The 23,904-nt window shown below is 44.6% G+C and overlaps 1 protein-coding gene across 1 annotated transcript in view; it reads right to left on the bottom strand.

Annotated features, from left to right (window-relative positions):
* PHACTR3 (phosphatase and actin regulator 3) overlaps positions 1–23,904 on the bottom strand; it is a 584,477-nt gene that overhangs the window by 247,855 nt on the left and 312,718 nt on the right. The window contains exons 4-5 of the mRNA XM_085619467.1: positions 2,568–2,750; positions 624–824 (exon numbers count right to left, since the gene is read on the bottom strand). Of these exons, the coding sequence (XP_085475593.1) occupies positions 624–824; positions 2,568–2,750 (384 nt within the window). The remainder of the gene's footprint in view (positions 1–623; positions 825–2,567; positions 2,751–23,904) is intronic.

The following is a 23,904-nucleotide window of genomic DNA, read 5'->3' as shown; positions in this document are numbered from 1 at the left end:
GGATTCAATGATGAAGCATGCCACCAAGGGGAAACACTGGTATGATTTGTTTTAGGCCCACTCCATCTTCACAACCAGCTGCATTATCTACAAAGCCCTCATGACTAGCAATCCTGACTATCTCACTGACAAGATCACTAACCCCGTTGGCTCTTGGCACAGATACAATCTGGAGGCTTATAAGCGTAAAAAAGAAAAAGAAGGTAGCAGGCTGTCTCCATCTGTGCACCCAGGATCTGGAAATGACACTCCTGTATCCACCAGGACTGCTCCAACCCGGCTCCAATTTCAGAAAGACCTGAAGACGCACTTCTTTAAAGAATACTACAGCACAATGCAGTAAAAGTATATTTCTACTTCCCGAAGCCAGCTACCACTCTGATGGTGCATTGACTGTATCACCAATACATTGTTGAAATGATGGTTCATGTTTGTGACTATTTTGTATGCTTTTGAATAATGCTATATTCAGAAGTTTAGCAGTTGTGTTTGCAACTCAGCAGATAGAAAAACTGAAATTTGCTCTGTCATAGGAAGTTGCATTGGTTTTAAAGGACGTTGCACTGGTTTTGCAGGAAGTTGCATTGGTTTTACAGGATGTTGCACTGGTTTTAAGGACTCACCTGGCATCCAGGAGACCAGCTTGGGTTGTGACATAGACAACAACGAGGGACTTGGGCTCCGGCTCCGGATCTGTGGTCTTTCGTTGACTCTCTGGGGGGAATCTGTGGTTTCACACAGGTATAAGGCTTGCGGAATTCTACTCAATGCTGGCGATGGCGTGTTGGTCTCAGAATCGTCAGAGGCCGTCGAATGTTTCCTTGCTGGTGGGGAGAAATGGAGGCCAGAGAATTTATGGTTGACGAAATATACATGGGAAGGTTTCGCAAGGAGAAGCCAGGAGCAGTGGTTCAAAAACAGATTATGCTGTTCAATAAAGAAAAATACAAAGTAATGTCATTTCATCAGAGAACAATAATCCAACAATTTCCAGACTCACTAGAAGCATTAGGAGACTTAAAAAGAAAGGTGAATGCACATTGGCTTGAATGCCACAAGTCAGCTTCAAAAAAATAAAATGGCGCCCTCAAGGACAGGACGTGGAAGGTCCTGTTGTATAGAGATGGCATTGTCGTAGAACATCTGCATGTTGGCCCCATCCTCAGAACCGACAGCTGTGCCACGTGGTGTTCTGATTAGGGGCGCTGCATTTTGGAGGAGAAAGGCAATTATTCTTTTAAAGGTCAACATTGATGGATCTGGGAACCTTGCCACCTCAAATATGGAGTATTTTATGACTTTCACCCCATTTTGAGGTCTAGTGATTCATAATTTTAATTTTAAGGGCCAAACAAGTGTGAGCTTCTTACAGATTGGGCAAATAACCCAAGTTCCCTTCAGCTCAGGCAGATCAGCACTTTTAGCCAATTTTTCTGGAATTTGTAAGACTGGGCGGTCAAGTCATGTCACGAGCCAACCAGCTTTGAGTAGGAGGAGTCTGGGATGAGAAATGAAGCAGGGAGGCTATGCAAGCATAACAGGGCCTGGGATGAAAAAGGCTTTGCCCTAAAGGAACACCAGGCCACTTGTAGTTAGGAAGGTTTTTCCATTCCACTGGATCTGCAGAGAACTCCAGGTGATTCATACAGTATAGTATTAGAGATACTTAAAAGTGTTCGACCAATCATACTGTCTGGCAGTCTTGACTAACTCACACTACGTCAGCAGTAGCCAATGTAAATGTGTACAATTGTGATATGTTTTGGTGTTACTCAATTCTCATTCCTCAATGAATACAATATTCTGGATATCTGTAGAATGTGCTTACAGGTGTTAGTGATGACGATCCAATTAACAGACTCATCTGATTCCTGTGATGAAGGTAAAAAGGTGTGGCAATTAGATAACTCAACCTCTTGACCTTTTACGCCCATTTGAGGTAAGCTCACAGGGACAGCGCAAATTACACAGCGCTTGTGGAAGCCCTCAGTAAATCTTGCCTAAGTTGTCTGACACAATATTGTCAAGACTCAGTGCACTGGATTATATATGGACAGCTGGCAGGGGAACAATATTTTAATGTTGTAACTCTGCCAGGGGCTCCTTTGTGCCACGTTTGAGCAGAATTTGCATCTTGTTCATTCTCTGCAGCAAAGCATGAAATCTATTGAGTTTATACGGAAAACAATGGCACCCAAATTTCTTCGGGAAGCAATGAAAAACTTGAAAATTTCAGTTTTTTCAACACCCTTAACTTTTTTATTTTTCTGCTCACCTACTGGATCTCTTTATAATATGATAAAAAGGCTCTTTCTTCATAAATATCATCCATTCATTCATTCATTCATTCATTAATTCATGCATTCATATATCCCCCTGATGGAGAACTTTGCACCTTCCTGCAGGGAACACCTTCGAGCTTTAATGAATTCTACGACTGACACCGGTCCAAAGTCTGCAAGGAAAGGGTGCAGGTGTCTTCAACAATGTGCACATCATTATGACCAAAGAAATGATTAGATTTAAGGACAGTGATGACCAAGTGAAGAGAGTGCTTCCGGTAATACCTGCGTCATCCCGCTCCTCTGCGTGCGGGTCCTCGCCCAGTGAGGTCAGACTGCTCGCTCCCGTGGCTGTGTCCCTTCCCTGGAGCATCTCCTCCGAGGTGCATGCCTGGCATATGGGGGGTGAAAGGTCACTGTGCATTGCTCTTGGGCCACCATCAGCAGTATATGCTTTGCCTTCAGCATCTAAAACATCACGTCATTTAACCTTCATTAAAACCATCAACAGTATGATCCTCGCTGTCACCATCGTAAACGTCACGTGATCAGTTAAAGAAGTGAATGAACAAATATCAGTATAGAGCTGTGGCTTCCTGGGGAGTAGGTGTTCAGGGGAAAATTGCTGAAAAGGCCCCTCTAGGGTAGCACCCTGCTCTAGAAAGATAATGGGCCACATGTATCACATTTGGAAATTGCGATTACCTAATTGCGATTTTCTGAGAATCGCAATTAGTTAATCGCAATTCCCATTCCTTACCGATTCCATACCAATTCCTAGTGGGTCGCAAAACGACCTGCCTCATTAATATTAATGATGTAGATCGCAATTTGCGATACCCTAGGAATCGCTGGAATCACTGAGATAGTGGCCACCATGTCCCTGAATGCTTTTAAATAAAGCAATCTTTTTTTTAAATGCAGCTCGTTTTCCTTAAAAAAAAAAAGAAAAGTTTACTTTTCATTTTTTAAGAGCAGGCAGTGGTCCATGGGGCCACTGCCTGCTCTTAAAAACGTTTTTACTACCATTCCCAAAGGGGAAGGGGTCCCTTGGGGTCCCCTTTCCACTTGCAAATGAGCTACCACCTACTTGAAGTAGGTGGCAAAATGCAAATGTTTTGCGACCGTATTCACGGTCACAAAACATTCATACATACCATTAGGATTCGCTATTTGGAAGGGGTGCCCTAAACACACCCCTTCCAAATACCGAATCGCAAACCCATTTTGCGATTTGGTAACAGTTTACTGAATCGCAAAATGGGTTTTGATACATGTAAAAAGCCTTTTTTGTGTTCGCAAACGGGCCGTTTGCAAACGCAAAATTGGTTGATACATGTGGCTCAATGTCTTCATTTTGTTGAGCATCACCTATTGGCAGGGCTTCTGGAATTATGCGGCATGGGAGGACCAAATTATGCAGCAGGTTCACTATATTAGGCAAGAAGAAAAGGCAAATTACGCGGAGTTATGCGGCACATTATGATATAATATTACTTAATTATTTTGCCATTTTTACAATGTTAACACTGCCTGTGGAAAGCATTCTTCATTAGTATCTGTGAAACATCAAAATGCCCTGTATCTGAACCTCTAGATGCCCCATGCCTGGCGACATCCCCTTTGCTCCTTTTTGTACTCAGTGCCTCTTGATGGGTACAGTGCTTCTCAGTGCCCCCTATGCAATTGTGTGTTTAGTGCACTCTCTGTACAGGTTCCTTTCTATATACCTTTTACCATTCTATGTGCCCCTCTTTGTGCCCTGTGCCCCTCTAGGTGTCAAGTGTCCCTCCCTGTTCCCTGTGCCATCTTTATGTGCACTGTGCAGCGCAATTTTTGCTGTGCCTCTCTAAGTGCCCGGTGGCCCCCTTTGATCACCCCCCTTCTATGTGCCGGGTTTGTCTATATGTATGCCCATGCCACTTCTTTATGCGTGCTGTGCAGCACCAAGTGCCCCTGTAAGTGCCCTGTGCCCCTGTAAGTGCCCTGTGTCACACTTTGTGCCCTGCCCCTACTGTTCTCTGTTACCCTCCAAGTACCCTGTGTCCATTTGTTTTCGATGTTCCTCTATAAATGCCTTGTGCCCCTCCCTGTATGTGCCTGTGCCCCCAAATCTGCCTATGTTCCCCTCCATGTTCCATCTGCCTCTTTCGACATGGTCTGTGCCCCTTAATATGACCTGTGCAGCAATATGTGCGATGTGTCTCTAGGCAAGCTCTGTGTCTCTCAGTCCCCTGCCCCCCTCCCAGGGTGTTTTTCTCTTTTATGTGCCCTGCACATCTACATGTGCCTTGTGTCCAATACATGTGCCCTCTGGCTCTCTATGTTCCCTGTATCTCTCTAAGTAACATGTATCTTCCTCTGTGCCCCCAGTGTGCCCGGCGCCCCTTAGGTGCTGTGGGCCACACTGTGTTCCCTGTGCTTCTCTATGTCTCGTCTCAGCTCTCTGCCCCTCCCCGTACCCTCTGCCAGTCAGTGTGCACTGTATCTCAGTATGTGTCCTGTGCCACTTGATGTGACCAGTGGCTCTCTATGCAGCATACTGTCACCCCAATATGTATCCTGCCCCCTTGTTCTCTTTGTGTCTGTATGTGCTATGTGTCCTTCTATGTGCTCCTTGCCTCTCAACATGTCCTGAGCCTCCTAATGTCCCATCAACTGGACTACAAGCCAGATGTACCAAGTGATTTTGTGGTCGCAAACCCTGCGATTCACAAAATCATAGTATTTGCGACTCCAAAATGTAGTTTTCTACTGCACTTACCCTATTTTCCGATTTTGAATTTTTTTTTCAAATTGCAAAATGGGCTTACAAACCTATACCAAATTATGGTTCGGATGGGACACGCAAAGGGTGTTCCTTCCTTATTCCAAGGCAGTATGGTATGTATCAATGGTTTGCAACCGCAATTTCAGTCGCAAACCATTGCTCAGTTACCAACTCCCAAGTTGGGGAGATAACTGACTTGCAAAGAGGAAGGAGTTCCCTTGAACCCCTTCCCTTTCGTGAATCAGGGTCGCAGCTTCAGGGCGAGTAGACAGTGGTCCAGGGGGCCATTGCCTGTTCTCGCTGAAGTTTTACAAAATCGATTTTTTTCAACAGCCCCAGTTTCAAAGAAATGCAGTCACAGCGATGGTGGTCTGTTGTCCCTTGCAGGCCACCATCCATATGATTGTATCCTATCTCAGGAGATTGCAAATTGTGACCTGCCTAATGAATTTTGATTTGGCAGGTTGTTCTGCGACACCCTGGGAATCAACTTATTAGTACATAGGTCAGTTTGCTAAATAAAATACTGGTTGTAAAAAGTTGGTGCATAATTTGTGACCACTTTTGTGACCATTTGATTAGTACATCTGGCTCCTTGTGTCTTGTACATCTCTCTGTGCCCTGTGTCCCACAATTTACCCTGTGCTTCTGTATATGCCCTGAGCTTCTCTACGCGCCCTGTGCTGCTAAATATGCCATGTGCATTTTTATATGAGACCCTCTATGGTCCATTCCTATGGCTTGTTGCCTTTTAGGCGACATGTTCAGCACTATGTGTCATGTGCCAATCTGTGTCCTGTGTTATCTATTATGTGCCCGTTACCATTCCAGCGCCCTACGTTCTCTGTGCCTTTCTATACACCCATTGCCACACTACGTGCTCTTCTATGTAACTCATGCTCCTCAGTCTGTCATGGGCCGCTTTATGCGCCCTGTGCATCTGTATGTGCAATGTGCCCTTTTATGTGCCTGTACTCTTCCATTTGCCTTATGCTCTTTTATGTCCCATGTACCTTCCAATATGCCTTCTGCCCCTCTCTGTGCCCTGTCCCCTTTCCGTACCATGTGCCATTCTATGGGCTCTGTGTCTTTGTGTGCACCCTGTGCATCTCTAGTCCTGTACCTCTGTGTGTGTCTTGTGCACTTTTTCTGCCCTGTGTCTCTCTATGCGTCCTGTACCTCTTTGTGTGCCGTGTGACCTTCTAGGTGCCTCTCTATGTGCCCCGTGCTTCTCTGTGGGACCTATGCCCTGTACCTCTTTTTATGCACTGTGGGCCTCATTTGCAAGTTTTTTGATGCAGGGCAGCGCAGTAAGGGCCAGATGTACGACACTTTTTAGAGTGCGCATACGGGTCTTAGACCCGTTTGCGCATGCTAACAAGCATGGGCCCATGTACAAACAGAATTTTGCGACTTGCAAATAAATTGTGACTCGCAAAATACTGTTTTGTGACTCGCTATTAGGAAGGGGCGTTCCCTTCCTAATAGCGACCGCAAAGCTATGTACTAATGTATTAATATTCATGAGCCTCGCAATTTGCGACCCCATTGAGAATCGCAAACAGTGTTAAACACACTGTTGTACATGCCAAATAGCGCCTCGCAAATTGCGAGTCAATTTGCAGGGAGCTATTTGGCAGGCCGTACATCTTGCCCTAAGTCTCTTTGCTGTGCTGCCCTGTGTCAAAAGGAAAGGGTAGGAGTGCATGGTATTTATGATATGCAGAGTATTCCCGTCCTTTCCCACTGTGTTGGTGACATTTTGGCTGCCTTGCGCCAACGCTGGCACTCTTGATTCATTATGCAAGGGTGTCTGCATTGTAGGAATGATTGTTGTTGTGCAGGAAGGGACACCTTCTTGCACAAAAACAATCAATGGAGGTGTTTTGCTCCTTCCGTGTGTGCTGCAGAATGCAGCACACATATGTTCCCTGTTCATCTCTATGTGCTCTGTGTCCCTCAATGTGCTTTGTGCTCTTCTATGTGCCTATGTCTTTCCACATGCCCGGAGCCACTCCATGTGTACCGTGTCCAACAATGTGCCCTGTGCCTTTCTATGTGCCTTTAACTCTCTCCTTGCCCTTAGCCCGACAATGTACCTTGTGTCTTTCTACATGCTCCATGCTACTCTCTGTGCACAGTGTTGTTCTTTATGCCTTTCAATGGGACCTCTGCTCTTCTTGATGAATTGTGCCTCTCTATGCACCCTGTGCCTTTCTACCTGCCATGTGCCCATGTTGGTGGCCTGTGCTTCTCTATGTGCTCTTCTGTGCACCATATGGACACCCATTTGGTTTGAGCTCTTTATTGATATGTGCCTTTCAATGTGCATGTCCCCTCTGCTAGCTCTATGCTCATCGACGTGTTAAGTGTCTGTTTCTACCCTGTGCATTACAGCCCCTGTTCCTCTCTGTGTCCCTTGTGCTCTTTGTGCCCTGCATCTCTCTCTATATGTTCTGTGATAGTTGTTGTGCCCTATGCCATTCTATTATCTTGCGCCTCTCTATATACCTCCCTGTGTGCTTCTCTGTGTGCCCTATGCCTCTCTATGTGCCCAGTGCCTCTCTGTGTTTTCCTTGGCCCTCTCGATGGCAGTTGCCTCTCTAGGTGCCTTATGCCACTGTATTTGCCCTGTGCCTCTCAAAGTGGCCTGCACTGTTCTTGGCCTTGTGTCTCTCTTTGTGCCCTGTGCCAATCTGGGTGTCCTATGCCCCTCTATGTGACCTCTGCCTCAACATAAGACTGTTCCTGCCCCTCTATCTGTGCTGTTCCTCTTCCTGTGCCTTTTGCTATTCCTTGTGCCCTATACCTCTATATGGGTACTGTACTTTTCTATGTGCCGTGTCCTTCCTTGCCCCACAATTTCCCTGTGTCTTTCTATGCGATCTTTGCCTCTCTGTGTGCCACACGACCTGCTATGTGCCTTGTGTCTTTGTATATGACTTGTGCCTCTCTCTTTGGACTGTGCCATTCTGGGCCTCTCTCTTTGGACTGTGCCATTCTGGGCCTCTCTCTTTGGACTGTGCCACTCAGGGCCTCTCTATTTGGCCTGTGCCATTCTGTGCCTCTCTATTTGGCCTGTGTCATTCTGGGCCTCTCTCTTTGGACTGTGCCATTCTGGGCCTCTCACTTTGGACTTTGCCATTCAGAGCCTTTCTCTTTGGACTTTGCCATTGTGGGCCTCTGTCTTTGCACTGTGCCATTCTGTACCTCTCTTTTTGGACTGTGCCATCCTCGGCCTCTGTCTTTGGACTGTGCCATTCTGGGCCTCTCACTTTGGACTGTGCCATTCTGGGCCTCTGTCTTTGGACTGTGCCATTCTGTGCCTCTGTCTTTGGACTGAGCCATTCGGGGCCTCTCTCTTTGGACTGTGCCATTCTGTGCCTCTCTCTTTGTACTGTGCCATTCTGGGCCTCTGTCTTTGGACTGTGCCATTCCGGGCCTCTCTGTTTGGACTGTGCCATTCTGTGCCTCTCACTTTGGACTGTGCCATTCTGGGCCTCTGTCTTTGGACTGTGCCATTCGGGGCCTCTCTCTTTGGACTGTGCCATTCTGTGCCTCTCACTTTGGACTGAGCCATTCTGGGCCTCTCTCTTTGGACTGTGCCATTCTGTGCCTCTCTCTTTGTACTGTGCCATTCTGGGCCTCTGTATTTGGACTGTGCCATTCCGGGCCTCTCACTTTGGACTGTGCCATTCTGGGCCTCTGTCTTTGGACTGTGCCATTCTGTGCCTCTGTCTTTGGACTGAGCCATTCGGGGCCTCTCTCTTTGGACTGTGCCATTCTGTGCCTCTCTCTTTGTACTGTGCCATTCTGGGCCTCTGTCTTTGGACTGTGCCATTCCGGGCCTCTCTGTTTGGACTGTGCCATTCTGTGCCTCTCACTTTGGACTGTGCCATTCTGGGCCTCTGTCTTTGGACTGTGCCATTCGGGGCCTCTCTCTTTGGACTGTGCCATTCTGTGCCTCTCACTTTGGACTGAGCCATTCTGGGCCTCTCTCTTTGGACTGTGCCATTCTGTGCCTCTCTCTTTGTACTGTGCCATTCTGGGCCTCTGTATTTGGACTGTGCCATTCCGGGCCTCTCTGTTTGGACTGTGCCATTCTGTGCCTCTCACTTTGGACTGTGCCATTCTGGGCCTCTGTCTTTGGGCTGTGCCATTCTGGGCCTCTCTCTTTGGACTGTGCCATTCTGTGCCTCTCACTTTGGATTTTGCCATTCTGGGCCTCTGTCTTTGGACTGTGCCATTCTGGGCCCCTCTCTTTGGACTGTGCCATTCTGTGCCTCTCACTTTGGACTGTGCCATTCTGGGCCTCTCTCTTTGGACTGTGCCATTCTGGGCCTCTCTCTTTGGACTGTGCCATTCTGTGCCTCTCTCTTTGTACTGTGCCATTCTGGGCCTCTGTCTTTGGACTGTGCCATTCCGGGCCTCTCTGTTTGGACTGTGCCATTCTGTGCCTCTCACTTTGGACTGTGCCATTCTGGGCCTCTGTCTTTGGACTGTGCCATTCTGGGCCTCTCTCTTTGGACTGTGCCATTCTGTGCCTCTCACTTTGGACTGAGCCATTCTGGGCCTCTCTCTTTGGACTGTGCCATTCTGTGCCTCTCTCTTTGTACTGTGCCATTCTGGGCCTCTGTCTTTGGACTGTGCCATTCCGGGCCTCTCTGTTTGGACTGTGCCATTCTGTGCCTCTCACTTTGGACTGTGCCATTCTGGGCCTCTGTCTTTGGACTGTGCCATTCTGGGCCTCTGTCTTTGGACTGTGCCATTCTGGGCCTCTCTCTTTGGACTGTGCCATTCTGTGCCTCTCACTTGGGACTGAGCCATTCTGGGCCTCTCTCTTTGGACTGTGCCATTCTGTGCCTCTCTCTTTGTACTGTGCCATTCTGGGCCTCTGTCTTTGGACTGTGCCATTCCGGGCCTCTCTGTTTGGACTGTGCCATTCTGTGCCTCTCACTTTGGACTGTGCCATTCTGGGCCTCTGTCTTTGGACTGTGCCATTCTGGGCCTCTCTCTTTGGACTGTGCCATTCTGTGCCTCTCACTTTGGATTTTGCCATCCTGGGCCTCTGTCTTTGGACTGTGCCATTCTGGGCCTCTCTCTTTAGACTGTGCCATTCTGTGCCTCTCACTTTGGACTGTGCCATTCTGGGTCTCTGTCTTTGGACTTTGCCATTCTGGGCCTCTGTCTTTGGACTGTGCCATTCTGGGCCTCTCTCTTTGGACTGTGCCATTCTGTGCCTCTCACTTTGGACGGTGCCATTCTGGGCCTCTGTCTTTGGACTGTGCCATTCTTGGCCTCTCTCTCTATGTGACCTGTGCTCCTTTTAATGTACTGAGGGGCAGATTTACAAGCTCCTTGCGTCACTTTTGCACCGTTGTTGCGTCACTTTTGTGACGCAGCGGCAGCGTAAAAGTTGCGGCCCATTTACAACGTGACGCATCTAGGGAGATGCGTCACGTTGTGAAGCCCTGCGCCAAATTAAACCTGCGTCAGGTTTAATGTATGCAGGGTGGGCGTTCTGTCGCAGGAAGCCCCGCAAAAGTGACGCAGTGAAATCTACAAGATTTCACGGAGTCACTTTTACGTCCATGCTGCGTCAAAACCCTGCGCCTGCTTGAAGCAGGCGTAAGAATTGACGCAGTGTGTTAAGCATAGGGCGGCCCTGAGCATTGCTGGAGTTGCGTCGTGCTTGCGACACGACTCCAGCAATGCGTGACTTTTCCGTCAACAGATGCGTCAGAATTTCTGACACATCTGTCAATCCTTGCGCCTTGGTGCGCCGTATTGTAAATACGGCGCATCCATGGTGACGCAAGGATTTGGCAAGTTGGCGCAGGGAAAGTGACGCATCTCTACAGATGCGTCACTTTCTTGTAAATCTGCCCCTGAGTTTCTATGCGCCCCGTGGAACTCCATGTGACTTGTGCCCTTCTTGGTGCCCTTAGCCCCTCTGTGTGACTTGTGCCGCACAATGGGCCTAATGCATGACACACGTATGTGGGTGCAAACTCTGCAATTTACAAAAATACAGGTTTAATGACAGCAAAATCAGCACGGACTGGCAAGTTCTTCGCTGATGCTGGAAGGTTCCTGCGCGATGTCTGCCCACTGACGGGGACGGCCACGTGAAAACGTTTAGCACTATGCCAAGAATGCTCATCATAGACATGGCCTGACCATCTGGTTGTAGTGCATGGAAAGAGTTCTTACACCAGGGCACTTTGCACTTTATTGCCATGCATTTTACATAGCGCTTTTGAACCAGCACAAGGCACTTTAGTGATCAGTTTGTCATCCCGAGAATGTGCATGATAGATATTGGCTCGACAACCTGGTTATAGAACAAGGAAAGAGTTCTTACATCAGAGCACATCGCACTTTACTGCTATGCATGTTTACAAAGCGCCTTGCGCTTGGCACTTTAGCGAACAATTAGTTAGTACTTGGCTATGTTAGCGCAGCTGTTAGAATTTGGCTACCTGCACTGGTACACACATAAATGCTTTTCAATCACCGTGGTGCAGTACGTGGCACTTATCTTGCAATGTGCGCAATAGGGCACGATTTACCTTACTGCTGTGCATGTACACAAAGTGTTCTTGCATGAGCACGCAGCACTTTAGCGAACAGTTGTTAGAAGGCGCAGTTAATAGCGGTGGGGCACTGTGGGGTGGTTGGGCGGGGTGGGGCGGTGGGCGAGAAGTAGACAGACTACTGGGTAGGGCAAGTTAAATAAAAATTGAACCACTTACCTTGCACTCACCACATAGTCCGGCGATGCCGCGAGCACAAGGTAAGTGGTTTTATTTATTTTTACAATCCCATCATCTGTCCATTCCCCTCCCACCCACCCCGCCCCACTGCACCACAGCACCACCTCTATTACCTGTGCCGGACGCACCGTGGGGCAGATTTACAAGCCCACTGCGCCACCAGTACGTCCCTTTTTGTGACATACTGTTGGCATATTTCACTGCTCCATATTTACAAGGACAGGAAAAGCCACCTTTGTAAATACGGCCCCTTTACATGCAGCACTTTGCGTGACATGGGTGTTCCATGGGTGTTGCTGTGGGTGTCCCCATGCAACACCCATGGAACCAGACACATTTCCAGATTTACGAGGAATCGTAAATCTGGAAATGCGTCTCCCCAGGAGAGGTGTAAGGGAGGGGCAACAAAGAGAAATATTTTCCTTTCTCCTCGTTTTTTCCTCTATCAATGCGTGCTGCATTCTACGGCACGCATTGAAAGAGGAAAATGCCTGTAGTGATTGTTTTTGTGCAGGAAGGTGCCCCTTTCTGCACAAAAACAATCTCCCCATGACGCAGGTATCCCTGCACCATGGTGCAAGGGTGCCGGCGCATGACAGCTGTTTGTGCGCTAGCCCAGGGGAGAGCACAGAAATGCAACATATCATTGTAAATATGTCGCATCCCTGTGCTCTGAAAGTGCCGTGGCGTCGCGCAGCCAAAGGGCTTGCGGTGCCACGCTGCTGCACCTTCTTGAAAATCTGCCCCCTAGGGTTTAGAATTGGTTCCCTGTTCCTTGCTCTAAAATTCCCTTGGCCTTGGCACAAGTGCTGGACTGGGCGTAGCGGGCGCCAAGAGTTTCCCCGGTGGGCCGCCATGGTGGGGGCCGGTTTCAGACTCCTGGGGGGCCGTTTTTGTTACCGGGGGCTGGTTTTCCAGTCCGGCCCTGCTTGGCACCCCTGTGAACGGTCCTCTAATTTTGATGTATATTTGGCAATGTTAACTCTTTGTGTCTTTAATCCTTGTGATGTTAATTTTTTATATACATATAACACATGAAGCGTTTTAATCCCGTACGCTGCCAGTTTTTATCAACACCTCTGTGTGTTACTTGATTACATTATATATTGGTGCATTTTTTCATTGTATTCTTCAAACGTTCTTGTAATGATTTTAAGTAATCATACAATAAAGCTGTTGATTGATTGACTGCCACTCAACTCACACCTCTTTTCCATTTTCTCCCACAAGACTGTAATCTATTTTAACAAAAACATAATTTCCGTCTGTTCTCCCTCAAGTGACCTTAAAATGTTTTCAATGTTTATTTTTTATTTTTGTCTGAGGCTTTTTTCTTCAGAGGGAGACAGTAGACAGTGATTCAGGGCTGAGCAAACCCAAATCCACCCCCTTGGGATAAAAAAAACTTAGTGATCTTAAAATAGCTCTTCTAGTAGCACAGTTGCTAAGCTACTATGATTTTTGTTTTATTTCGCACAGTTGGTATGGCATGCAGAAGTGTGTACAGCTGCTCAGATCACAAAACAACTTAACAAACAAGTGCCACCCCCTGACTGCTTTTATTCTGTCCATTTTCGACTGGACTAATGCCACAGTGTAGGCTATATGATTGATTCACCCCCTTTCAAATCTTGATGTATGTGTCTGCGCTGCAGCGGGCATGGCCAAGATGGTCTTGAGGGCAAGAACCATGCCAGGTTTCCAGGCTGACAAAAACAATAAAAGTTCAATTTAAAAATGCATGTGCATTTTTCTCACACGGATATTCTGATAATTAGGCATAGAGCCACCCCTCTTGGACACCCTTGATCTCTAGTTAAATGCCACCTGAATCTTGCAGCTGGAAACCGGCTACTCATTTAAGCTGGGACTTTTAATTATTCTGTAATATTTCTCTTGATTTTTTTCAACTGGGCACCTATAGTCCAATATCCAAAACATCTATTTCACAAATGGTTCAAGTAGATACCAGTTACAACTGGTCTGCTGGAACCTTCACCAGGATATCTAGAGCCCAGAAGTCTCTGGAGTTGCCTCCCAAACTTTCCTGTTTTTACACTCTCCCATGCCATCTGAAGCACTCACTCTGCAAAATAAATAGATGTATTATATGGATAGCTGAATACCAGAGTAGGCAATGCAAGTGATAGTTGAGCCGCTTGTGAGATCATTCAGAATCCAGTGGTGAAAAACATCCCCATTAATCAATATCACTCATCTACACTTTGATTCTACGTGTGCCCACCTCAGAATCCTTCCTCCTGCTCTAATCAGATGTGCAAGTGTAAAAGTGACATGAGTGAACCTACACAATATTGCCTTTCTTGCTGCAGTCAAACTCCCTGTGTTATACGAGGTGTCCTGCGACCCTACCACCGTCTGGCACCGCCTTCCTCTCCCCAGCCCAAGATTTCTAAAAAAGTATGTCGCATGTTGGCACCTCTCATACCAGCCTCAGCATTCTCTTCCTCTCACCCTCCCAAATATTCATAAATAACATTCCTGGAGTCCAGCAACCCACCTACACCACCCCCTCTTGAATACTCCCCCGCCTAAGTATACCATCTTCCACCCTCTCTGTGGCTTCCCTCACACTCACCATCTGAAGGTGCAAAGACAGCAGCTCTCAGAGTCCTGTCTGCACAGCTTGGAATTCCCTTTCAACACACATCTGCAGAGACCTCTGCTTGACAGATAAGATGGAGGTTGGGAGACAAAAAGTGTCTCCTGTGTTCTCCCTCTTCTCTTGGGTTTCGGAGACCCAAGAAAGACGGGAGTTGGTGTGTGAGAAGGTAGTTGGTGGGTGAGACGATCATCAACCATTCTGCGGCTATGGTGGGGTCTCCGAAGACTCCAGTCAATCAGGGGAATGCTGGGGAAGCAACCTCTGGAAAAGTGAGAGCACTTTAACAGGAATTATGGTTACTCCACTGTAGTTGTTTCATAGCAGAGTCAGAATCCTCTATTCAACCTAGTGCCTCTCTGTCAGAGTCATACATAATGTGTTTGATTGCCACTCACTTTCCTTTTGTTGCCTTCAGTAAGAGTATTGAAACGCTGTATTGAAGAAAACATTTAACACTGGTCAAGTCACAAGTGCCTCTTGAGGTGGGATATTATATTTCAAAATAGCTTTCTTGAAGCATAAGGAGACTATATGTTGAAAAAGATGCCAATAACACCCACTGGAACATGCTGCTTCAGTTAATTGATATTTATTTGTGCTAAGAAAGCTGATAGTTTCTGTCACATTATTCGGAGCTCCACATGTTCAGAGGCTTCCCTCTATTTTTGTGGCTTTTCACTCTTCAGGGTTGAAGTGGGTGGAGAGAAAACCTGAAGATGAAATCAGAAAGTTGTGCGGTAGAGGCCTAGCAACAATAGTAGAGGGAAAAACTAGAGGAAAGCTGACAACCAAGAAGGATATGCTTATTGGAGCAGCCAATGCAAAGGACAGAATGACTCAGCCACAGTCAGAATATGTCATTACATTATCTTTATAGTAGCCTTCATTTCACTGATTATAAACCTTTAAAGATAAGATCCATCAAACCAGCAACTTAGTCTGAAATTCTTCTTTGCAGAATAAGGTATCAACCTTTGTCATCTCTAAATATCGTCACCAGTGTCATCATTATGTAAGGAGCAGGAAGGATCTCAGGATGGTCTAGCTGACAAGTCATGTGCTGGATCAAGTGTTTCAGTGTAAACTGACCTACTTTAGTTCCTCTTCTAAGTTTAAACCCAGTGGAAAGTTCGAGCCAATACCCTCAAATAAGAAAATTGTCAAACTGGTCTAACACAAAGCCACTTTGATTCCATGTGTTTTTCCCATTCCATCACATTTATATATAAAGATATACATCATTCAGCCACACACCAAAACCGCAGATGCTAATCAACCATGTGGAATGCAACATTTTGATAAAGACTTCATTGTGTACCACCATCCCCAGGAAAGTCTTACTTTCTTGTATGAATATGCACCTGTGTCCTCATTAGAAAAGACACAAAAAAGGACATAATGAAAAGACCTAAGCTGGTCTTGCATATCGAAGAGCAGCCTAACAACATCTACGTGAGACAAAGCCAGAGTCTGGACTTTTCAGGGAATAAGAGAATAAGAGTATTTTTTGTGAAAGCCATGCAGCTTGCCAATTTGTCTTGCTATTTTTGCCACCATGAAAAGCCAGTCAAATTTCAAGGGGAATGGAAATGTTGCCTCCGGTTCATGGCGCACGCAGCTGTCCACCACAAAAACTCAGAAATCCAAGAACATTTTGGAATTTCATTGGGTAGAACAGATTAGCAAAAGGTGAGTCAAATCTGCATTAAAAAATTCCTGACAAGCGGAATTTGCATGTTTTTCATTTCTCCTGAATGTTTTGCCCTTTTCTAGTCACAAGATTTTCAGATGAAAAATAACTTTCCAAAAAGAGGAGGCTTGCTCTTTAAAAGCCAGGTTAGATTCCAAGCATGTGCCCAGGTTTTCCAATTATTAATACAGAGGTGGCAGGTTTGGTGAACCTAAATTAGGGAGAGGGCCATTTTGGGATAGAGTTAAGCTGTCAAAGGTCAAAAGGAGTAGGAGGGGTGATAACTAGGTTACCCTGCCCCACCTGACTTAATACAAGTAACAGCCCTACTCCAATACAGTTGCTGGGACGGAAGCTTTGTGAGAAAGTACCAGTGTGGAGAGTGTATTACTCTTACTCTGTTGTTAGCTGTACCTTGGGCATTTAACTGTGTGCATTTCGCTCTTTGACTGTATCTACTTGTGAGGGAAAGTACTATTTGACCAGTAATAAAGGAGACACCTCACAGGAGCAACAAAAGTACACTCAGATGGGTAAGTAAATGTGTCCCCAGCTTCTCCTCCTGCTTTTCTGAATCTTGACTGCACCCTGAAAAACAAACAATACAAAACCACTTGAATGTACCAATATTGTAACAGATTCATTAATTTACTGATTATTCTACTGGTCCAGAAAACCGACCTGTATAGGTGTGGAAAGGAGCGTACCAATGATGCCTCAACGATTTGCTGTTAAGTAGCCGAGAAGGTCATGTGTCCTGCAGTTTACAGGTTTAGTAAGCAGTGCATGGTCTTCACATGATTAAATTAACATTGTCTGACTCAACTTTCAATGCAATGTTTTGCATGACATAACCGCAGAGTTTGTCAACACTGGTTGTAAACAATTGTCATGACTCATGACCTACTTGCCCTCCAAGTATAAAAGGTATCACCTGTGTGCACCTGACCACAAGTGTACAGTTAAATTTTTCAATCAGTAGATTAATGCGTAAATAATTAAATCTGTTATGATATTGCCACATCCAAGTGGTTATGAACTAATTTGTTTTTCAGGGTGCATTGAAGCTTTTCATCAAAACAGTCCCCATGGAGACACCCGCAGTACATTTATGATCCCCAGGTCCTGAAGAATGTTCCAAAAATACAAATGTGGAGAAACATGTTGACCCCACTTCACAGAGGACTATAGATGTCTTAAGTTTTATATATGTGCTAGGCGACACGGAAAATTAAGCCGCAAATTGTTTCCTAGACACGTCTTTACCTCAAGATCACATCTAGCAAATTTTTAGAGTGAGGACTCACAAACACAAAGTATTAGTGAACTACCCACTTTATACCACAAAGCCACTTTAGTAACGGTGTAGTTAAGGATTCCCCCTTTTACACACAAACAGTTGGTGTTAAATGGTTGGTCACAGCAAACAAACCCAGCCTAACAAAGAGTATTGCCTACCGGCAGCCAGCACAGGTAAGTGCAGTAGGGTGGTGCGCGGCATGGGGGAAGTCGACAGGCGACGGAATAGGTATTAATTTATTTAAGTATACATATTCTGTCGTCTGTCGACTTCCCCCCCCCACCCAACCTTGCCCCCGCCCCACTGCGCTTACCTATGCCGGACGCCACTGGTAAGGCCACTTTATACAAGGAAGTGACAGTGATGAGAAGGCCAGGAAACAGTAACTTACCTATCTGAGTACCAATGGGTTGCTCCTGTGAGGTGTCCCCTCCATTGCTTATCAAACAGCACTTTAGCGCACAAACGGGTACAGTAATATGCCAGATACATATAGTTGCATGACCAGGGTACAACTAACACAGTAAGCAAGCACACAGTTTGGTGAAGATAATACACTCACTACATTGGTACTATCTCGCAGGGTTTCAACGCGCTCACAACTGTAACTGAGTAGGGCTGTTAATTCTAGTAAGAGGGGTAAGCCACCCAGGAGTCTATCACATTTATTGAAAAGTATCATTTTTTTTACTCATATATTTTTCTCCCCTTTTCAAATCTAAATGAATGTTCTCAAATTCTAGAAATGAGTGTATCTTCACCCATTACCAAAATAAAGAAATTAGATTTATTTCACAGACTTTTGAAAGCCTAAAACATGCTACCTTGGAAATCTAAAACTTTTGTTGATAAGGGGCTTTGAGCAGTTCGTGAATATGTTTTTTAATCACTCTTTTAGGCATACTTTTGTACTTTTGGAAGAGTATCAGCAGAAAGCAGAAAATCCTGTCTACGTTTAAGGGTACGTCACATGGGACTTGCTTGGTTAGTTCCCATTAAAATAATAATTTAGGTTCTACTATGCGCCTGTTGAAATGTCTTAAAAGGACTCAGCCAGAAATGAGCAGAGTGTTACTTCGTTTCATAGAGTAAGCTGCGAAAGTCACAAATTATTGTATAAGTGAATTTTTGGGCACATTGGCTGAGTAATCCTGCTAATGTCCATGGCAGTAAAAGTGTAACACGTGGCAACAATGTGTTTTTGCCTCCATTTAATATCTTGTGCATGTTTTGGCTATATTTAAACTTCATCTTTCCTTGAAGAAGATGTTCCTTTTCTGAGTGAATGCAGAACACCCGAGATCCCTGCTTCTGCCAGTGAGTCAGTGTCAACCATCAGCTGGTGTTTCAAAATGAAAGCTCCCAGTTTTCTGTTTTTACTGATTTGTACAAATAGATACAGACAGAAAATAATATGTTTCCTGTCAGTATTCATTTTATTTTTAAATGTGGAAATATACTGAAAATGGTGCTTCTTGTGAGTGACTCCATATGCTGCCTTTCGTGAATTCCAGGACAACAGCTGAGCAGATAAACAACATGGGGAGTTGAAACACAACTTGAGATTTCCTTAAATATAGGTTTATGTTACCAATATTTGTAGTATAACGCTAATATTTACCTGAGGGTGTAATATTTTGGTATATTTGGCTATCTAATGTGCTAAAACATGATAGGCATCAAAATATGAGAGCATAAATACGTGGTGTGCACAGCACAACTAGTGGTCACAAATATTAGTCTAATCTCGTAGTATGTCGTTAAAGGCAATCTTTATTTTTCTTATGCATGGAACTGAACAGCCAACGCGTTTTGATCACTACATGTGAACTTCATCAGGGCTTGAGTAATGATATTTAAGGTATATAGATTATCACTGTGGTATTCCACTGCATATCAAAGACTTCCATTAATTGTATCCTCTTATGTTAAAAAACAAATGTATTACATCGTTGTTGATGTGTAAAGAGGCTGAAACACCTTAGTAGGTGCCGCGCTTGAGCTCCCGAACCGGCTTCTTTCGGGGAGCGCTTGTCCTGATGAGCGGGAATATTTGCAAACACTAGTTGTGCGGTGCACTCCACGTATATTTGTTGAACTTTTTCGATCCATGGAGGTCGCACCTGTGGAAACAGCAGGTGCAGTGGTGGTGCACGCAATGTTTCTTTTCACGTTTTTTATCCAAATGAAGTGGTGATAAGGCGGGAGGTACGATTGTTGCTTTGACTCGCTGTTTCATTGTTGTGCATTTAAAAATATGTGAGCATGTTTAACAGTTAAATAAATGTGAAAATATTCCATGTATTCTCAAAACACAACATAAATATGAATAATTGCTAATAAGATGCCCCAAAAATTAATATAGATAAATACAGTCTGAAAAGTTGCAAAACATGAATACCATAAAACAGAGAGCACTATTTATAATTGTCCTGACATCAGATCTCACAATAAGGATGTATGGAGTAAACCCATTCTGTCTAACTCTCTTTCTTGATGAGTTGGTGAATTAATGATACCATACTTACCTCCAACCTCCTCAATTTAAGACTTTGTTGCTGTACCCTGTGGCACTTCCTAATTAATAGCAAGAGAGTAGTAGAAATGCGTCATAAAGAAACACGACCCTGGGCTTTCACCGATAATACACAGCTTACTCAGTCCATTGCAATTTACCACCTTACACATAACACAAACTTTTGCATTGTCTGTTAAGCCCCTTCTGGGGTTCTCTAGGGAAAAGAAGAGTCTGATCACACTTAAATGATTTTCACAAAGGTTATTTTGATAATAATTTTGTATGTAGCCTACCACCATTAGGTGTAATTTTGACAAGTTTTACCATTTCTGAGGTATTGTTACTAGGCAACATCTTAGAGAAGTCAGTCCACGCTTTCAAACTTGTTGACCCCAAACTCAGAATCTACTCTACAATAGCCACTGGTTAGTCTAAATCCTTGCAATGGGCTTGTTGATTTGTGTTATATACTTGTGTGACTCAAATTATGTTGCTGCCAATGTACTACCTCTGCTGGGATTCAGATATTGGGATTTTGGGATATATCCTCAGTTAATTTACCAAATTTTGTATCCTTGCTCTGTAGATTTTGGTCCTCAATTACAACCACTCTGAGTTGGGTTTGCATCACACAAGTAGACCAAAACCGACACAAAGCATTGAATTGGGATTCACTATGCGGCGTAAAACCTGTTTTACACTGCAGATTAGCCCTAATCTTAACTAACACAAAGTAGAGCTATGTGCTGCTTTGCACTTTTTTTTGTCAAGGGGGCTTACTGTGGGTAGTACATGGCAGGCTAGCATGCAGTCGCCCATAGGTTTTGATGCAAATCCCTATCTACTAACATTGGTAGGCAATGATTTATATAAAAAAAATGTTGTTTCCTCAAAGCAGGCATCATTTTGGGTAAAAGGTTCCTTTTTATAGAACTTTTTCAAATGTACACAAATGCTGCACTGTACAGCACACATACAAACTTAGAAAGAATAAAACTTTAAACAGAAAAAGTATGTTGTACTAGAAGGATATCCTTTCAAACAAAACCTATGCTAGATATCAAGCACTATGGAACCTCGATGGATCTGGTGCTGGTCTTCGCTTTCTATTTTATGGGTCCTAGGTCGGGATTTGATCTGCCATGATTTCTTTACAGATTTTGTCCTGGAATGTCAATGGCCTACGGGTAAGACCAAGAAGAGATAAGATTTTGCAATATCTTAGGGATTCTTCCGTGCAGGTCATTGTTCTCCAGGAAACACATTTGCTCAAAGAGGAGACCGTCAGTCTCTTTAAGAATAAAAGATGGGTCGGCTCATATGTCAGTACAAATCAGTCTGCGAATATTAGAGAGGTTTTCATTTTATTTAAAAAACAATCTAAGGCTTGGATACTACATCAATTAGTTGACCCATGGGGCAGATGGGTCATTGTGAAAGTTGATATCTTGGGGTTCCAGTTTACCTTGGTTGGGTATTATGGACCCAACCAAGATGATCCTTCCTCTCTCAAAACCATCTTTTCTCACCTGTTAGATTTTCCAGACCCGGTAATCTTAGCTGGAGATTTCAGTATCGTACTGAATCCTATATTAGACAAATCTCCAAACAATAGAGCTGTGGCTCTATCTAAATCACGGGTCTACCTACAAGATATGATGGCCCAAACTGGTCTCTCTGATATTTGGAGAGAGAGATCCGGTCAGCAGTTGGGTGTTTCTTTTTGTAACAACAAATACCGTCATAAATCAAGGATCGACTATATCTTGATTAGTCAATCTCTAAGGGGCAGAGTAAAGCACATCACCTACCTGGCACCACATCTCTCAGATCACTCCAGCATTTTAATACACTTTTAGTGGCCCCAGACTTACCAAGTTAGACCATGGTCTTTTGACCGATCCCTACTCTTGGAAGAGGAAGAGATATTTTTCTTATTACAGCAAACTGATATTTCTTGAAAGCAAATTTAGATTCAGCTACAATATCGGTTGTCTGCGATTCCTTTAAAGCATTTTTGAGGGGCCAAATTACAAGCAGGATGATCTTTAGAAATAAAAAATATATAGGGGAGATTGGGTCAATTGAGGACAATTTGAAGGCAGTAGAGGCAGTCCTTAATAGCCAGACGGCACCTGTAATACAGCAAGAATATTTGATTACATTTAACAAATTGAAAGAACAGCTGGAGAGTACTCTGCATTCTAGGCTTATTCGAAGATGGGATGCAAATAAGATTGCACACTTTGAATATGGCGAAGGGGCAGGCAAGCTCCTAGCTTGGAAAGCCAAATCAGATCGGTTACGAAATCAGATTAAAGAAATTCTTATCGAAGGTGAAGATGTCACTCTCTCTTCGGATGAAGAGATTGGGGATGCGTTCTTTAATTTCTTTCAAGATCTTTACCCCATATCATTATTATACCATATAATGTTTTCCCTATAAGTTTTGAAAATCCTGCTAGTAGAGGGTCAAGTACATACGGCACTGCTGTTAGTTCAGATGCTGATGATGTTCGACATGGTTGTGGAATTCCACCAGAAAGACATTTATTGACTTTCTCCTTACAAATATGATATAGTCTAGGGAAAGTGTCAACATATTTGATACAGAAAGAGAGATGATTGAATTCTTCAAAAATAAAACTTTATGATGTTATCTTGTGTTAATTGAGTGATCCCCGAATCATAGCTCAACTTTTCTGAACCTTTGTCAGAGTCATTCCTCCTTTATGTGCAAGAGTCACTCTGATTTTCCTTTGACCCTATGTCCTATTCAAATGATTTTGTTTAGATGCTTTTGTAGGCAGCATGGGGATACATTCTCAAAGTGCTTATACCTGGCCTGCACTCCTTGCTGTTGCACTAGTAATTCAAGCAGATTTTAGCAGTTTTAGGCAGCAAAGTTACAGCTGGTTCTTCAGCTTCTGCAGGCTTTGTCTGGAACTTATGCTCAATGAGCTCTTTCTTGTCACCTCCCACAACCCAGCAGCCGTCTTCCTTCTGCAGGTGAGAGTTGCTTCAGGTGCTTTCCTCCACAACAAAACCTCTTTTGCAAGCTGCCGTGAATGGTATACTGTTAGAAATTGAGGTTTGAAATTGAGGTTTCTGGTTGGCAGAGTATACACCCTGTCTAAGGACCCACAATCCTAGTCAGGGTAAATCAGAAACACAACCTAAATTAACCTGTGCTCACACTCTGGTAGCTTGGCACAGAGCAGTCAGGCTTAACTTAAGAGGCAATGTGTCAAGTATTTGTGCAACACATAAATTACAATAATACAGTGAGAATACCACGAAAAGACTCCACCCCAGTTTAGAAAAATAGAGAATATTTATTTGAGTAAGACAAGACCAAAACAATAAAAATCCAATAAATAGAACTTGAGATACACATTTTTAAAGATGAAATGCAAAACAGTGCTTAGAAATCACTAGGGGTTAAAAGGTTACTTGAGGTTGTGAGGGACCGGTACCAATCCAAGTTCAGGCCGACCGTAATGGAGGGCAGGCCGGTTACAGAACCCATGCAGGGTCTGCTGAAAAAAGTACCTTTTATAGAGCAAAGCGTTGAAGTCGAGAGCATGATGGGGCAGACTTTTCCACACAGTCGGGTCGATGCATCAGAGTCAAGCCTCGCAGGTGGTGTTGAAGGATCGGCGCTGCATCGTTCTCGAGCCTCGCAGTCAGGACCCACGTCGTCATTGAATTGGCACTGCGTTAGAGTCAGAGGACCCTGCATCGGTTCTAATCCACGCAAACGAGCCTCTGCATCAATCTTTGAAGAAAACAGCTATAAAACCCACTTCTGAGGCCCAAGACTGGAGGGGGCACCTCAAGCAAGGGTAGGACTCACAGATGGCAGAGTCCAGCAGTCCCAGGAGAGTTGCAAGAAGTCTTTTGTGACCCTGAAACTTCAAAAAACAGGAGGCAAGCCCTTGA

This window comes from Triturus cristatus, chromosome 7 (genome assembly GCF_964204655.1).
Source record: "Triturus cristatus chromosome 7, aTriCri1.1, whole genome shotgun sequence".
NCBI lineage: Eukaryota > Metazoa > Chordata > Amphibia > Caudata > Salamandridae > Triturus > Triturus cristatus.
Note: the sequence above shows the minus strand (reverse complement) of the source record. Positions and strands in the feature narration are given on the sequence as shown.